The sequence below is a fragment of the Taeniopygia guttata genome, chromosome 20 (genome assembly GCF_048771995.1).
Source record: "Taeniopygia guttata chromosome 20, bTaeGut7.mat, whole genome shotgun sequence".
In the NCBI taxonomy this organism is placed as follows: Eukaryota; Metazoa; Chordata; class Aves; order Passeriformes; family Estrildidae; genus Taeniopygia; species Taeniopygia guttata.
The window spans coordinates 10,821,368-10,839,764 of record NC_133045.1 but is presented as its reverse complement, the minus strand read 5'-3'; the positions used below and the strand labels follow the sequence as shown (position 1 = coordinate 10,839,764).

The window sequence follows — 18,397 nt, the reverse complement described above, 5'->3', positions numbered from 1 at the left end:
GCGATCTCACTCCTGCCGGGGAAACCCAAAATCCTCCGGGAACGCGCTCCGTGAGGCGTTCCCGGCCCCGGGGGCTGCTGGTACTGCTCATCTGCATATCCACGCCCTCATCTGCATATCCCCTGCGCCATTGGCCAGCGGTCTCCCCAGCGGTGGCGCGGCCCGGGGCGGTCCGGCTGGGCGCTCATTAGCATTCGCCCCGCCTCCCAGCGGGGGAACGGGGAGCTGATTCGTCCTTTTGGCAACGGCGGGGCGCGGCCGCGCTCTGCGATTGGCGGAGGTGCCTGTCCATCCGCGGCGGCCAGGGCCGCACTTCCGCCTCGGTGTCGGCGGTGCCGTCGCTGCAGCCGGTGCAGGTAACGCCGCGGGCCGGGCCGGGCCCGCCGCGCTCCGCTCCGCTCCCCGCTCCGTCCCCCGCCGCCTCCGCTCCCCCGGCCGGCCCCGGCGCCCCCACAGCCGCGTTCGGGCCCGGCCCGGGGGTCCCGTCCTCAGCGGGCCGCGCTGTCAGCGCGGCGGGGGCGGTGCAGCGGCTGCCCCAACGCTCCTCCCCGGTGCCGGCGGCCCGCGGGGCCTTGACCCACACGGGTGTCACGGGGCAGCCTTGGGGTGAGCCGTGCCCGGTGCTGTGAATACTGCCCGGTGCTGACCGTGCCCGGTGCGGTGATTTCCCCCCCCGTGCTGTGACTCCCCTCGGTGCCGGGCCGTGCCCGGTGCCGTGATTGTCCCGGTGCCGTGATTGTCCCGGTGCCGTGATGCCCCTCCGGCGGAGCCCTGCCCCGTCCCACCCCGGGCTCTCCGGGGCCGGAGGACGCGGCTGTGCAGAGGGTCGGGCCAGCGAGCGCGGCTCCGGCAGCCCCAGCGCTGCGCTCTTTCTGCTTTTACCATGTTTCTCCTTTTACCCTATTTCTCCTTTTACCCTATTTTTCCTTTTACCATTTCTTTTCTTTTACCATATTTTCGCGATTGGTTTTGCAGCCGGGTAGTTAAAGCCAAGGATTCTGCGAGGCCCGGCTCCCCTGAGGAATGTGCTGGGCTCGGTTTCAGCGCAGCACAGGAGCGTCAAGGGGCCTTTCAGGTCACAGCTGAAGCAGTTGGGGTTTATTTGAGGTTGGCTTTTCTTTAAGTTTTGTTTTTCAGTTACCTACTCGATGTTTCTCTTACAGAGAAGGAGAGAAGCAAGATGGGAAAAACAGCAGGAAAAAAGGCTTTTTTTTAAATGACATGCCACCAGAACTTCTGCATGGTAATAAAGGTATGAGATGCCATTTATTTAATTTGGTTATTGATCATGTTTGTGCTCTCTGTATGTTCGGATTCAGGACTCCTTATTACTGTGCAGCGCTTACAGGCCAGAATTTCAAATGTAATTTCAAAATCACCTCCTGGATTTTATGTGTGCAGTAACCTTGTGTGTCCTCTCAGAAGTATCTGCCAAAGCGTGTCGAGTGCAAGCAGATACTTCTTCCATTTACTGTGAATTTTCTCAGCTAAATTACACAGCCTTCCTTTGAGATTCCAGGAAATTAAAAAGGAAACATGGTGGATCTGCAGTGTTGATTTGCACCACTCTTCCCATAGTGTTTCCTTTTCTAAAGCTTTGCGTGCGAGAGAAAATAAATATGGTCATTCCAACTTAACCTTCTGAAGTTCTAGAAATCCACACTCGTGTTGCCATCTGGGGGCAACCACATGTGTTACCACCTTAACAAACTTTCCACCAGCATGCTCAGGGACTTCTAAAACCTCAGGGCAATTTCTGGAAGCAGTGACTTGGGTCACTTCCAAACATGAGGCGCTGTGCCGTGGGATGGGACTAGGAGAACTGGCTAAACTAGCATAGAAGCAAGAAATTCCAAGCACTGATTTTCCCCCTAAATAACCCCTTGGGTTTTCAGTTACAGTAAACACAGCTTTTTCCTAAAATAGTTGTGGAGCCATACACATGTTTGACCACATGACAGAAAGCTGAGGGCAGTCTGGGAGAGGATCAGGAGTGATTCTTATTGTTGCTTTCCTGAACCAACAGCACCTCATGATGAACTTGTAATTTCAGGAAGTCCTCAAAAGGAAATGCTGAGATGTCTACTGTCTAGGAAAAAAATATGGCATTTTTCCTCCAGAACTGGCTCTTCAGCCGTGCCAAAATAGTCTTAGAAACAGAAGGCAAAAGTTTGAAGTAGAAAGTGGTGATTGGACAACAAATCCTGTGCCTACAGGCAGTTAAGGGTGAGATGGGCTAAAGGTTTCAGTTGATTCAATATTGAAAAGCAGTGTGGTGATTAGTTATTTGTTTGCTGACATCTTTTGGTAACTGATAACAGAAGATTGTTTCCACTCTTGAATGGTTTCTTTACGTCACTTTTAGTACTGTTGCTGCTTTCCATGGTATGTACTTGCTGGCAGGTCTTGTGACTGAAACTGCTATTCCTTTCAGTCTTTCTTCTTGGGAATTCTACTGTATGAACTTCACATATGCTGACCTAGAACAAAGGTGGAGAGCTTTGCTTTCTGTTATCTTAGTGTTGGCTGGAAAACGTCCCAGTCAGGCTTTTTTGGCTTTGATAAGGCTATATTTTTAAATCGCTGTTTGTAGTGCCAGTCAGATGATTTTTTTTTTTTTTGCTGTTGTTTGAAAGCAAGATTAGCCTGCAAGTGTGCTGAATTTTTAAGCAGATAATTTATTAGCTTTGATATTTGAAGTAGCTTGTCCTTGAACAAATGCAATGTTACATCATGCTGTTCATATCTAGGCCTTCTGTTTATAAGGTGCCATTTTTCTAGTTCTTCACTCAGCATCAGTTTTGTCACCTGCCTCATGGAGATATAAGAAATGTCTGTATTTGACACTGGTATGATGTTGTAAAATGCTTAGTGTTTAGTCTCTTCTTTGTGAAGTAACTAAAATGTTTGGTTCTTACAATTCTTGGAAGAAGTGCACAAAATGAGGCGTGCAAAGAATATATGTTAAATATGGAGTGCTCAAGAACCTGAATGTTGCTGAGCTTGCAAGTATGCAGCTGATCACATGGGTATCTTCTCTGAGCTGAATAAATTGGAAAGTGAGAGCAAGGAACAAAGTGGTCACCCTGCATCTGCCACTTTGGAGATAGGGGACTTTGATATTTTTTCTGTTGCAAAAAAATAGAGGCTATGCTTCATGGCAGATGTTAAATGGGTTTTATTATTTTATGGAATAGACCACCAGAGAACTTTAAATTCAAGAATTCATTATCTCAATCCTTGCATCTTAATAATTACCGTGCAGACAAATGTATGGTGATGTAATTATTTACTTTGTATCCTTAAAGACTTGTAAAAGCAAGTTGCAGGAGAGAGCAACAAGCATTTAAATTGTGTCAAATGTGGCTTACCATAACTTTCAGTTATACTCTTGAGAAATGTATTGTTGATTCAGTGCACAAAGACAATGTCTTAATTTTCAGGATCAATAAGTTACAAGAATAGACTAAGCTTACTTAAACTTGATTTTTTGCTGTCCTTAAATACAGTTACAATTGGAAATTCATTTGCTGGTCTAGACAGATCATTTAGATTACTTCAGTATATTTTATTATGCACATAATTTAATGAGACAGGTTTGTAGTAGATTGTAGCAGCTCTTCATTCAGAAAATGCAGAGGCTGCACAGTGTTGTCTTCCTGGGTTTGTTTATCCATCTGGTGGGAGGGAGGGTTCACAAAAGGTGAATTGTCCCTGCAGCTGCAGAAGCAGAGCTGGACTTTTTAGTCTTGGCCCTCTTGGTTTTGTAGTCCCAAATTTGAGCTGTGTCTGCTCTGTTGGACACGTAATGGCTGTGCTTGGTGTTAGACCAAATTGGTGTGTGCTGTTCCTGCTCCAGTGCAGCTCCTTTGCTGTGCTGCTCAGTTTTGGATGAGATAAAGGCTCTTGGGATGCTGTGAACCTCTGGGGTATTGCAGAGTTTGCATGCTTAGGCTGTTTGTCATGAAATGTGTTTTCATGGCTGGATAAATAACTTCATTATGTTTTTACTAGCATTATTTTTATACTTCCGAGTAAATTTTTTTTAGGGCTCCTAAAAGAATCTGTTAGTAGATCTCTCTGTGTTTTGATTGTAGTGATAGTTACAGACAGTGGAGGTTGAAAGTGGTAAAATGTGTGAATTCTGAGGTGTCTGATTCACATCACTCTTGTTCAGCTCACTAACTCACTCACAGCTCACTAACTCACTAACTCACTAACCAGCTCCTCTGCTCCCTACAGTGTGCCAGGGCAGCCAGGTGAGGATGAGAATCCCTTTAGCAGCTCTCAGTGATGAAACTTGTGTGTGTAAAGGCTGCAGAGAAATTCTCACCAGCCTGTTCCTAAGGGGCCCTTCAGCAGCCTGTGCTGACTGAAAGGAAAACTTTTCCATACCCTATCCAGTAGGTATTCACTGTAAATGCAGCTTTAAAGGAAATTCAATCATAGCATAAAGTGTGACTTCCTAAAGCTTTTGCAAATTTGTGGTATCACCTTGAAACCCCCCTCACAAACAGGCTGTTGTTAGCTGTGCAGGTGCTTATGCTGTGGTATCTGTGTGTGTGAGGAGTTGGTGGTAGGCATAAAAATATGGTTTCTTCTACTGTAGGGCTTTGCACTGGGTTAGTCACTGTCATCCTCCTGCTTTATTTGCTATATAATTGCTACCATAATAGTCTAAGAGTCTCTGTGAAAATTATTTACAAAATACCTTGTGCAGGGTGAATGTAAACCTACATCTGTCTGGAGAGAATGAGTCCACAGAGACAAAGCTGCCTTGGAGGAGGAAGATCTATAAACTTACGTATATAACTATTCTTGCTGTTCTAGGGGTTTTCTCCAGTGGTATTTTTGCTGTAACTGTCTTCATGTTCATAAGATTCAGTGATCAGTTTGCAGGGGTGGTTGCATTATGATGAGAAATCACCAAGCATCCTTAATTTTATCTTCAGAGAAGTGTACCTAAATGATTAATTATGTATCTACTGACATTTGTGTCCAATGCCACTGTGCTTGGAGTTATTGATTACTTCCCACCTTCTCTCTTACAAGTAAGATAAAACAGATCCCCAGGAAACAACTAAGAAATAACTAGTTTTGCAATACAGTATTGAATGATTTATTTTTTTAACAGTGTGGCTAGAAATGAGCTGATTTATCACTCCTGATCAAACCTAGCATTATGCATCACGCATGGAGAGGCGTGCAGAACAGAATTTTGTCATTTTTTACATCATAGGCCACAAAATAGTTTTCAAGGGAAGGTTACAGTCTGAAAAATGCTTTATCAGATGCTCTCAGGTGGAAAAATGTCTCTGATATTGAGGCAGTGTTAAGAAAGGAGAACATTTACAGAATTCTATATGAATTTCAATGAAATGTTTTGCATCAAAAAATATTAATGTGCTGGAATCAAATTTCTGTGATGTGTTTTTTACATTTGAGGGAGGTTCTGCAAGCCAATATCCTTGGCTGTAGAAGAGAATTTTTGGCTCAAGTGGTAGTGGGGATAAGCCATTGATTCCATAGGTAATGGAGCACTGTTCTGGGATGATATTTTCTGTCCAGATTCATCTTTACAATTTTTATGTTAAATAAATAATGCTTCTGGTAGAAACACAGGTTTTGGGCTGGGACAATGATTATTGTGTGGGACAATTACTGTCATTTGCTCTGATGCAGAAACAAGTTTTGTAGCCTTTACTCCTTTGAAAGCCAGACTTGTCGTGTTTCAGTTCTCTTAATTCCTGTGAATCACCAAAAATTGGTATTTCTGAGAGAACAGAACATGATTCTTCTTGCCATAAATGGCTCAGCTCATTTGTTCAAAGCTAACATTTCAAATGTTCAGTTTGTTGTCATCATTGTTTCGAGTGCTGGCACTGAACTGTCCCCAGGCCATTTAATAACTCCCAACTACTTAAGAGCCTGTGACAAGGACAGCTGCAATCTCCCTAGAAATGGAAAAGTGACAGTGGGCTGAGTGTTCAGCTGATCCTCCTCATTCGGCCTCTCTGCACTTTATTTAACAGATTTGAGAAGGAAATTGCCCTTCTCTTGCTGTGGTTGCAGAGAACTTCATCTTGCCAAGACATCTGGCAGATGGTATTGCATTCAAACTTTGGACTAAGAAACAAATCTCACTTGGTAAAGAAAATCCTCTCCTGATTTCTGCTGTCTGTGTGGCTGTTCTCTGGCTGATGAGATTTTAAGTGCATAACAGTTAATCTAAATTGCCAATTAAATTGCATCTTGGCTAATTTTTGTGGATGTTTTAGATCCAGTGTTGCTGGTAACCTAATTTCAACAGTCAATTAAGACTCATCCTTGCTGAAGCTTTCAGTCAGAGATGAAACACTGTAGTTTGATGTTTTCAGGAGATGGGTATGAATTAAACACACATGAATATTTATCTGTTAGTTCAAGTTATTTATTTCTGTCCCTTGAAGTACTACAGCTATGTTTTATTTCAGCTGGCAACTCAAGAGATGATGGGGTTGATTCTTATTCCAGCAGTCATGTTGTAGACTAGGGGATTTTGTGTTCTTTTCCCCCCCATTTCTTATTTTTGCCGTTATTATGAAGGATGTGGATGTTTGATCTTCTTTTGGCTCTTTGGGAATCTCTCTCTGGACAGAAGGTACATCCTGAACAGAAAGTCACAGAATCACAGAATGGTTTGGGTTGGGAGAGGCCTTAAAGCTCATTTTGTTCCACCCCCTGCCATGGGCAGGGACACCTTCCACTGTCCCAGGTTGCTCCAAACCCTGTCCAACCTGGCCTGGGACACTTCCAGGGATCCAGGGGCAGCCACAGCTGCTCTGGGCAACCTGTGCCACCTCCCCACCCTCACAGGGAAGAATTTCATTCTAATATAAAATGTAAACCTCCCCTCTGTCAGTTTGAAAATTCACTTGTCATATCAAAGTAATGAAAATGTTTTCATGAGGAAGGTCCCAAGTGACTTCTTTTTCCTTCTTCCTTTTTCTTAATTGCTTGCAATTTTTCTCTTTTTGTGTTAAGAAACTTAAATTATTTTAAAATTTACTGTGAAAATGCACACCCAACAAAACCTTGTTCGGCATGTGAGAAAGCTGATGAATGTGCTAGTTCATGAATTCCTTGGTGGCACTTTTAATTCCAGGGTATTGAACTACTAACACCCTACCTGCTTGTGCTGGTGAACCTCTGTGGTTATTTTAATGCCTGCTTATTGATTTTTTACTTGGTTTTACGTAAATGCTCCTGGATTTCACCAGTAGATTCAATATCTGTGTAATGATAGGACCAGGTGTTTTATATGTCATGTAGAGTTAGAACATGTGCTTTCAAAGCAACAAAAAAAAAAAAAAAAGGATTTTTAATTTAGAAGGGTGATGTCAGCAAAGCTTTCCAGAATTGCTGCATGATGAGAAATTTCAGCTTGAGCTCTGGAGGAAAAAGGCACTGCATCTGTCCCCAGCCAGTTTCAAACCTGAGCTTGCTGAGCCACATTCCAGCCCAGTGAGCCACTCATTGTAAATGCTGGTCTTTCTATAGAAATGTAAATGTTTCTTTAAGGAGGAGTAACTTTTGGTTATCCAGCTGGGTCTTTGTTGAGGATTAACCTGGAAGAACAAGTTAGGATAGAGAAACTAGTCGAATTAATTTAGGGTAGTTACAGGCTTAAAACTCTTACAGGGGTACAGGTTTTTGGAGTTCTTTAATTGGTGTATAAGTTCTTAGGCTCCAGGATCATGGTTGAAATAAGTTGGTTGTTTTTGTTACTTTTCTCCTGAGAAATGAACTTTGAGAGGGAACAAGCCTACGAAGTGACAAATTTGAGGGATTACTAATTTAGCAAGATAAAGGCAGTGGGTTCCCACACGCCTTTGGAGAGCAGCCCTGAAGGTGGAATGTGCATCTCCTCTCAGAGATGCTCACATGCACTGAATGCCTGCAGCAAATGAGGCAGTTTATAAAGTGATTTGCAAAGTCTTGTGCTTTTGTTGTCCTGGTTTTAAAAATAAGTTCAAGTGGGAGGAAATGGTTTAAAATAGGAGTTGTGCAGAGTCTGGGAGTGCTGTATTTCTGGAAGAGAATTTGTGTGCCTTCTACTGCTGGGGACTGTGACCTTGTAGGGGACACTCTGACCTGCAGAGAGCTTTGCATGCAGAGAGTGTTATTGGCAGCCACATCAACTGGGACTTGTCACAGCCCAGTGACAGGTTGAGTTCTGTCCTGACAGACCACTTTGTGTGACATTATTCACAACCACTTTGTTCTTCCTTGGTCATGGGCCCTGGCTGGGACTGTGGCTGGTGTGAATAGTTTGTTACACGCTCTGCATCAGGGCTGTGGGGGTCCCTGGAGAAGGAAGTTTGCTCTGAGCTCTTCCTGAGACCTGTCTGGTGTTTAGGAACTGCCCTTTCTGTTTGTTCCCTCTGCTGTGCCTGTAAACCAGCAAAGCTCAGCTGCTGGAAGTGTTCTCTCAACAAGTCTGTATGGAAACCTGTTCGTTACATCCCTGTTGGTTACTGTGTATGCAAGAAAATGTCCAAACAGACTTTGTGTTTCTTCTACTCTGTAGGACTGAAAGGTGAGACCATGACAGGATGTTTATGCATTATGAATTTTCCAGGGCTACAGCTGCTCCTGAGCTCCTGAAGGTCTGTCTGACACAGGAGTGTTGCACCCTTCTTTCAATGGCAATTTTGATAAAAGCTACTAACCACACTTGCTAGTGTGCAGGTGAATTCTTCTGGGAACATCAGGGAATGGAAGAGGAAATACAGATTACAGATGCTGAATATGAAGCTACCAGGATGTTTTTGTCTTCTGGTGTTTCAGCCTGGTTGAAAGTAACTTTTGCTGTTGCTCTTAGTAAGAGAACAGGATTTAATCCCAGCTTTTTGGTTCATGAAAGCTGAGTGCTGTTATCACTGTGTGTTCAGCTACATGCAAATTCATGTTAATCTCTGTATAAAAGAACTGAATGTAAAATCAGTGGTACAAGTGGGAAGTTATTCCTCGTGTAACTCAGCAAAATATATGATTTTTTTTCCTTTTTAAAATGTTCCTAAAAACTTAAGACAATTTGTGACTAATTATTTTAAGCCATTTCAATGCATATTTTGTAAATAACTTACGGGAATATGATTGAACTTTTAAATAGCAGTGAGCTTCAGGTGTGGTGTGAGGCAGATGTCATGAGAGCACAACATAACCCTGCTTTTTATCTGTCTCTGATTCTGGTCACTTCATTTGTACTTGGTCAGGTTTTTATAGGAAAGCTTTGTTGTCTTTGCAGTGAAACTGCACATTGTGGGACGTAGTTCCACTTCACAAATCCTTTTGTAATGCAATTATTATTGTGCAGGAGAGGGGAGAGGAGCAACTGGCATTCATCTGTATGACCTTATTTATTCTAAGGCTCTTCATGATATTTGACAGTTGTGTAAATCATGGTTTTTATTTCTTAGTGCCTTCTATACAACACTAAACAGAGAAAAGGAAGATGCAAGAAAACATGGAGAAAATAATGTAGTTGTAGTCCTGATCACGAGAGGGCTGTGTCTTGTACATATTGAAGTTTCCTTCTGGAAATATTGGCAGCTCTTTTGTTAGAAGGATGCAATGCTTGCAGACAATTGAGAGCATAAATGTCTTGCATCTTCAAAGATACTTGGAGGATGAGGACTTGTAAATATGATATGGCTGGTGCACAGATTGATGTAAAATCCTATCGTAGCAAGGAGCTGGGAGGTTCCTAAGGGAAAAGTGACAAACTGAAATACCTATCCTTGAAAGACATAAACCACTTCAAGGCAAAAATTAAATTAATTAACTTAGATGAGTCCCATAATGGGCTGGTTTAGCTCCTCCCTCTGAGGACAGTTAGAAGAACTGTATGTATGTGAGACACTCAAACAGCTTTTGTTCTGGGCAGTGAGGGGAAAAAGACTTGAAACACAGTCTGGTTTCTTGCAGAGAAAAAGAAGGAATTGGCTTCAAATATAGTAAACTCTTCTCCTAGGAGCAGGGTGCACTTCTGGCTTTGTTCCTCTTAATTGGAATGGAATTGTGCAATTATAATTACTCTGGAGAAACTACTGTCACAAAAGCAGTGGAATCTTCATGATCAGAAAAAATTGAGACTGACAGATTGAGGTTGTTTTGGAGGAGATATCGATAGCATTGCCATGCTGTTGTCATTGTCATTTATTGCTGTGTACTTGCCTCATTGTTGGAACCTGGTGAACATTTGTAAGAATAAAAATTAAATTTTCTCATTCTTCTCCTTAAACTAAAATTGGGTGAGGTAAAAATATTTGCATTACACCATTGTCAGCCATCTGGAAAAAAATCTAATTTAGTCCATCCATAAAGTAGAGCTGGAATGCTACATAAGTCTGTAAGTTATTTGCAGAGTGAGTTCTACTGAGGTAAAGTTTGTTGGTTCTTTGCATTCCTTCTAGAGGGAAAAGTCTCCAGTTGTCTCTTCAAGAGTGCAAAGCAGTAGCCTGACAAAACTTCCCAAGAGTCACTACATATTGATTGCATGACATAGAGTCAGACCAACATTTTCATGCAGTGGTCAGACTTTGAGATACTGAGGTGCTTTCTTGGTTAAGGATGCAGTAAGGCTTATCATCTTGCTAAGAAGAATTTTTGGTTTGCCAGCTGGCTTTTTCTTCTGTCAGTTCTTTGCTCCTTCTAGCTGTGTTTGCCTGAAATTTAACTTGCTGTAAATAAGATGTTTTACAGTAATGTATATGAAGTATTTATACAGAGAGAAGCGTGACACAGTAAATCAGCTGTTCTTGTGGCAGGTAGTAGTTGTCTTCAAAATTACTGTGGTTATCAAAGAAAGCTGTTTACTTATGAATGCAGAAATCCATCTTTTGCCATGGGAAGAAACAGGAAAATTAGTGTTTGTCAAGTGTGAGCGTTTGTACACAGGAGAAACGTGGAAGCTGCTAATTCTGTTTCCCCTGTTTTGTCAAATAGATCATCTAAAGCAGCTGGGTATTTGCAAAAGAAGAGCCTGACAGCACCCAGATACTTTAAATCAAGTTCAACGATGCATTAGAGAGAGCTGCACTGGCTGCACAGATTTCACACTGAAGGATGAACAGTGAAGAGGAGTTTTATGATGCCGTTACGGGTGAGTGATGGGCACAGTGCCAAGGGGGTAAAACCCCTATAAATTCCATTGTGTGTGTGGTGGGGGGCTGGTAATATATGGCTGTTAATAATAAATCAAAAGTAAACTCGTGTTGGTAAAACTTGTAGTGCTGTCTTCTGAAAAGTAGAAAAGGAAAATTGTAGCCTGTGTTCAGGCTTGGAAATGAGGAGGGTTTTTTTTTTTTTGTTAAAGCGTAATGCCAGTTATTATTTCATCACTATAACAGTCCTTTAGTGGCCAGGTCTTGCTTTCATTTTCTGTGAAAATCAATTTAATAGCAGCTTGAGAAGCAGACCCTTTGAAAGGTGAAATATTTCCTGTGGGTCGTTTTATTGTTACTGTATTCATTTCTTTAATTTTAATGGAAAACTTATCCTAAAGAATTGAAGTAAAAAATGTTTTTCTAGTCAGAAACAAATTGCTGTAAAAGTATGTTTTCAAGATAGGGAGCCAAAAGTCTTTGCAATCCTATTTTCTCTAAAAAAGCAAACATGAATCAGTTCACACTGGAGCAGTGTATCAAATAGTACTTTGCTTTCAACTAATGAGGATGAATAGTTATTTATAAGAGCTTTAGATGTGAAATAAAATGCTTGAAGTATTTTAATAAAGAAAAACGAAATCCTCTTAAAGATTTCAAGCAATTTTAAAGATTTCCACTGAAATGTCTCTCAAGAAATCCTGTAGCAGAGGTGAAATGAGGAATACTGAGTGTACAGTAGTTAATATAAAATCACAGGAATGAAAAAAGAGAATAAGGGTAAGTGTGAAAGCTGCAGGAATGGAAGTAGCATGGTAGGCAGAAGTGGGTAAGGTAGACTCAGACATGGTTGTTGGAAATTGATGTGAGGAGTTAACAGAGGGGGCTGGGTGAAGCAGTGTGACTGACAGCAGACTGTACAGGACTTGTCACAACTATGTCACAGAGGAGACAAGGAAATTCGGTTTGCATTCATGCCAGCTGGGAGTGATAGGGACAAATACTCCAAATTCATCTGTAAAATCAAACCATTGTACCATTAAAATCTTTCTGTATGTCATTAATAATCTTTCAGTTCCAAGAGCTCAGGGTCACTGCCATAAATGAACTAGATGAAAAAGGTGTGAAAAGAAAGGTACCTCTAGACACAAGGTCTCATTGTACAGCTTTGATGGTGATGCATTCCTTTGTCCCTCGCTGCAGAGCTGCACAGCCCTTGGTGTTTGATGCATCTGCATTTAGACACTCTGGTTTTGTCCTTTTCCCTCTTCCTCCTCTTTTTCCCCCTACCTCAAAAGGTTGATTCCCCCTGCTCCAGGTGGTGGTGACTGAGCTATTGTGCATGAGCTGTTCTTGTACCTGCAGTCCTGCCTGACTCTGCTCGGAACTGGGGGTTGTGTATCAGTTCTGTGAGCACTCCTTGTTCCATCCTCATCTTTTTCTTCCACAGGGGGGAATGTGCTGGCAGAAGATAAATTTATATATTATATATGTGTGTGTGTTATATGTGCTTCTTTGAGACTAGTAGTTGGTTTAAGAGGAGTGCTAGGTTTGGAATACTTTGCTTCAGGTTTGTTCTCCCTCTGGATTATCTGTCTTTAAGGACAGGTGCTCAATGCCTTTCTCCAGCTGGGTGCTTTAGGAGATGGTGACAAATTGATGAGTTATTTGCACAGACCTAGTGAGGTAAGACCTGGTTCTTTGGAGCTGTGTCTTGTCCAGGTCATTCAGAAATGTGACACCAAAAACCACAGTAAATGAGCCTCTCTGCATTTCTGTTCCCTGGCTGCTGCTGTCTGCTTCTGACACCCTGACTCCCCATCTCATCCAAAAGACATGGTCATGGCAGGGAACTGTGTGCTGTGTGACTGGGAATCATCCTCCTGGCACATGGTTTGTCCCTGACTGGATGATGATGGCACTTGTGGAGGTGCAGCATGGACTGGGGTATTGATGAATCAAGGGGATGGACGGAGTTGGTGACAAAGCTTCCATGGGAAGAAGTTTCTTTGCATCAGAGGTTATTAGCATTGCTGACACTTGACAGCCTTACCTCCTGAATGAGTACTCCCCTTGAGAATGTTACCTGTGATCTCACTTAATTCCAGACATCCCAGCTGCCAAGAATCTGCTTTTTCTCCAATTCCAGTGGCCTCTTTTTCTGAGGTTGCATCAGGATAAAGGTGGTCAATTCTTAGATGAATTTCAGATTCTTTGAATTTTTCTGTGAGACAACATACAGCTTTGATCTATGTCACCTTGGGTGTGTTAATGCCATTACAGACTTTGTAAAGACTGTGTGCCATCAGGGGCCTCTTTTGAGCTGTATCCTTCATTAATATTCTCAGGTATCTTTTTGCCAAAGTGTTTTGTGGAAGTGTTGCCACAAAGCAGGAAAATGCCTGGCTGTTTACCAAGGTAATTTATTTTTGAGAACACAAATAGTTTAATTTTATTTTTTTTTAAATATTAGCCTGCACTTCCATTGAAATGTGTTCTGTGCCCATGAGGCTCAGCTGGTTCATCCAGCCAGGTGTATTTGTTAGGGTGTTGTTCTCTGTTGCTTTCACGTGGGGAGGAGGAAGTGAGGTTATCTGCCAAACTGATGTATTTTCATTCTGTCTGGATCAGACTGAATCAGTGGCTGTGTAAGTATTGCAGATGTTGTGAAAGGCCAACCTGCCTCCATCAGCTACAGCTTGTGACAATGGACTTAATTTGGAAAACGGAAAATAGTTAATTTCTGGCAAAGAAATACAGTACCACTTGCTGTCTGCACTTCCAGCATGTTTATCCCTATTCCTTATGCCTTTTTTAGGTGTGAGGGCTCTCAGTACCAAGGTGTTTTGATTGCCTTTCTGCCTTGGCTGACAATTAATGATTACTCAGGGAAGTTGCTGAGTGTCCAGGGGGAGGGCTCGTGTCCCTGGCCGTGACTCAAGCAGGGCCTCTGCTGCCTTGGCTCATGGGCAGCACACTCTGAGGGCACTTGCTTCATTTGCAGGATGTGGAAGAGGAAGGCTAAGAAAACTAAACTTACTGGCAAGTCACTTTTCTTTAAGCTCTTGAAATAGATTTATGCTGGCACCCAACTTAAGTATTTTAGTTTGGAAATTTAAGACTTTTTAAAAGCTTTTGTTTGACTCTTAACACGTGTAAGTGGAACTTCTGATTAAGCTAATTGTTGACATTGTATTTCTGTCTCTGGTCCCCATCCTCCTTTTAAATCTCCATTTTTATCCTCACTCCCAGTGGCTTTTTGGTATGAAAACTGTCCTGTAAGTAACTCTAACCTGCTTGGTTTCTCAAGTTCAAAGCTTTATTAGCAGCTGGTGTAAGGCTCTTTTTGGAACTTAGAAAAACTACAACAAATCATTTCTCTATGCTGTTTTACTTCCAGATCTACTTCCTCTCCATAAAACAGTGTCTGGATAGTTCTTAAGAGAGCTATAATACCCAGAACTTAATTGAGAAGCATCTTCCTAAGCTTTCTCAATGGGCTTGTAGAGGATAAGCCATGTGATGCTAAGGTGGAAAGTGCAGTTGGAAGTCTGTGATTATCTGGCTGTGTACCATAGTGGTTTTGGTTTGGTGATTTTTTTTTTTTAAAGTAATTAGGTGGAAGTGCAGTCTAATAAAAGCTGACTTACCCTTCTGATGTACTTCCGTTTCTGGAGCAGGGATTTCATTTTTGCTGTTTGTCTGCAAAGACACTCATTTGAATTGGCATTTATTTATAGGTCATTGACAACAATGACCTATTGTTGTCCATAAATTATATATATATATATATATATATATATATATATATTTGAATCTAAATTCCTCTTGTGCTTTACAGGAACAGGACAACAACTCTGAATCAGAGGAAACAAACACTAATGTGGATAACACAATTACCATTTGATAGGATTTTCAGGGTTTCAGGTACAATGTAAAGACTGAAATTACAGTAACATTTTTCAGAACTATTCCCTATAAGCCAGTGGACAATTCCTGTTTTGAAGCTTTACTTTTACATTTAAGTGTGTTATTCTCATTGAAGTGATGCTGTTCCTTGTGTTGTGTGAGCTTGATCAGTTTTTTGGGTGAAGGTATTGTACCAAAAAGATTTTTTTTTCAAGCTTATAGTTGAACTAATAAGTTATTTTGCTGCTTGTACTGTAACAGGTTCCAAGAAAAGCCAATATATGGTTAAAAATACTATTTTAAAATCTGAAATATTTTGTTATGAGTTGACTGAAGGTTTTTTTAAGACAGGTGTTTCAGGGTAGTCCTCATTTTAATGAACTGAATCTATATGTGACTGTCATGCTTTCCAGTTGAGTACTCAGAGTGCCAAGGTGTGGTTATTGCTGTGTAATTGCATTCTTGTGACATCAAAACGTAGGAGACGGGGCAAGACATGACATCACCCACTACACCTGTTTACCAAACAAGATCATATCCCTGGGACTTCCTGGTGCAGTTCTGAATGTTATTGCCATGCTCTTGGTCCCTGAGAAATGTGCAGCTTTTTGTTTCTGGAATGTGTGTCTTGCATGAATTGCTCTAATGCAGCAAAAGCAGCCATTGGAGAGGTTAAAATAAAGTTGAAGTACTGCTTTGTAAAATAGTGTATGTCAGAAGATCACAGCATTTTAGTCTGTTTAAAATGGAATAATCTTTGTCACAAGTGATTTCTGTACTTCATTACAGAGTTTACAGGATTTGTTATATTTCAGAATCTTTCTGTACCCACAGCTGACTCTGAGACATAGCTGAGTGTGGTGTTCTCAGTACAGAAACAAGGGGCTGCCCAGGTGTGACAGCTGGAATGAAAGGAATGCAAAAATTATGCTGTATATTCCTTAAAACCATGGCAAAAATTGTATGCCAGCAAATACCCATGTTTACTGTTGATTTTGACTCTTGAATTGGAAGCTGGAAACTAAAGTCTTTCTTGAGGAAGAATTGACCCTTTTGGACTCAGAAAGGGCTTAATGACTTTAGAATTAATTTCAGCAAAAATGTTCCTTTATTACACGGATCAATCAGCAGTGTTTTGTGCTGTAGTCTGTGGCAGTTGTGAAGGATTGCATGAACTGGTCATTTTAGGGTGCTCTGTGGTGATGCTGCTGTGGTTTACAAGTGGTTTGTTTCAGCAGCACTGAGGGGAGGCCTCTTGCTGTTGATTGGGACCAAGGGCGTGTGTAGAGGGGTGCATAGAATGCTTTTAAAATCTTCGTATTCAAAGCCATATGCAAAAATTCTCATTATTTATATTACTATATGTGTAATTTATGTGACTAAAAATCATTAGACTGGAATCTTGGTATGTTGGTTTAGTCCAACTTTTACTTAGGGCTGCTTGATAACACAAGTTTGTGTTCTACAGATTCCTGCTGGTTTAACATTTTTGGGATTAAAGCTGGTCCAAGCAGGTTGCTGCAGGCTGGGGTTTGGTTACAATGGTATTTCCAGTACCTCTGGACCAAGTGGATGGATTTGGGAGACAGAAGGGCAGCCACCTCCTGCAGGTCAGGCTGTGGGTCACTTGTAGAGCTCAAGGAATGGTTCATCCTGGTGTCCACATGCTCCTGCTGCAACCATTAGGGGAGTGTCAGATGGTTTGCACATATGGGCAGCCAAAAGGAGTTCAGTACCATTTCTGTGGTTCCAGTTGTCTGGGTGTTTGCCCCTGCAGTGTGGAATAGCTGTTTTCTCTTTTTTTTTTTTTTTTCCCTTTTTCTCCTTGCCTATTAGCAGTGTAAATTTAATTTATTTGAGGTCTTTGAGGAAAGCTACATAACTGACACAAATTATTGTAATTATACTGCAGCTCTGGAAAAGAGAAAATGCAGCTAATCTGATTAGGAGCTACTCAAGAACTTTTAAGATTCTAAATTAGTGCTATATTCAGCAGCGTGAAAAATGATAATTCTTGATTCTAATGCAATAGTTGGCTCATAATACTCCAGAAAATTAGGTCACTTAATAAGGGTTTTCACTCTGATACTCTTCGAAATGAACTAACCTAGTCCAAGTGTACTTCAGGTGTGAGACTTGCACAATGTGAGTGGCACTCTGTGGCATGGTAAGGCTCCTAAGAAAATGTTGCCTTTTGGTTTTTATGCAGGCTTTGATTCTGACAATTCTTCAGGAGACTTTTCAGAAGCAAATCATAAAGGTCCAGAAATGCTTGATCTGGATCCACACCAAAGCAATAGGAATGGAAAGCATAATGGAGAGACAGAGATACAAGAAAATGGGATTAAGAGACACAGGTAAACACACAGAGCTGCAGAGGAGATGGGAGTGGAGCATGTGCTGGCTCACACCTTTTGGGGCATTGCTCTTCTCATGGGAGAGGGTAATTCTCTGGGATTGGAAAGTCGTTTCATGTGTCTGCTTCCTGTGCCAGGTCTGGGGTGATGCTTTGCTTCCTTTATAAGTTGCTTCAATAAAAAAGAAAATGGCTTGTTGGTTTAGGGGCTGATAATGACAATTGGATTTTTTTTTTTCTGTTACAGGACATCATTACCTGCCCCAATGTTTTCTAGAAGTGATTTTAGTGTGTGGAGCATATTAAAAAAATGCATTGGACTGGTAAGTTAGCTTGAATGAAGCATCTGTGTCAGGTTTCTTAATGTCAGCTGATTAATGTTATTGCTTAAATATCAACACAGAATAACACTTGGTGCATTTTCTGTTTGTTGTGGGGTTTTTTTGGTTTTTTTTTGTTTTTTGGGGTATTTTTTGTTTGTTTGCTAGGAAACAATTTTAAACTGCAGCTCCCAAAATCTCAACATTTACTTATTAACAGTACTATTTACGTATCTTCTTTAGGTGTTAGACCATGTGGATTGGCATTTCTGAAGCTGTCCTTTCAGAACTAGACTAAAGCCATTAAAATATAATCAGATATGTTTGATTGATACAATGCTCTCTTACCTGCTTTTTTTTTTATTATTCTTTACTTAGCAAAAGATGATTTAGGACTTCATTTTATTAATTCATGTCATCTAGGAGATACAGTTGTTCTCTCAAAACTCCTTTTGGTGGGATGAGTGACCTATCTACTCAAACTTTTGCTTGGACCAAATCAGTTGAAGTTAAGGTTAACATTTTTCTTCTTTGCTTGTGCCAAGGTGAGGAAAATGTTGCATTGACTTCATATGGTGGCATTCTGCTGTTTGCTAAGTTTTAAGCACTTACATAAGTGATTCAGTGCTCAGTCATGAGTGCAACTTTGCAATTAAACAGCCAAA

General features: G+C 41.4%; 1 protein-coding gene across 5 annotated transcripts in view; it reads left to right on the top strand.

The window, feature by feature from the left end:
* Nucleotides 1-204: 204 nt before the first annotated feature.
* The window catches only part of OSBPL2 (oxysterol binding protein like 2), a 32,561-nt gene continuing 14,368 nt past the window's right edge, over nt 205-18,397 (top strand). The window contains exons 1-5 of one of the 5 annotated variants that reach the window (XM_030288689.4): nt 205-356; nt 1,164-1,252; nt 10,990-11,146; nt 17,266-17,413; nt 17,660-17,735. In XM_030288689.4, the coding sequence (XP_030144549.1) occupies nt 11,110-11,146; nt 17,266-17,413; nt 17,660-17,735 (261 nt within the window). In that variant the 5' untranslated portion in view covers nt 205-356; nt 1,164-1,252; nt 10,990-11,109. Of the gene's footprint in view, nt 357-382; nt 656-803; nt 826-1,163; nt 1,253-10,989; nt 11,147-14,105; nt 14,190-17,265; nt 17,414-17,659; nt 17,736-18,397 lie in introns of those variants that run through there. The other 4 variants (XM_030288690.4, XM_072917165.1, XM_072917166.1 and 1 more) reach the window with 4 other exon arrangements.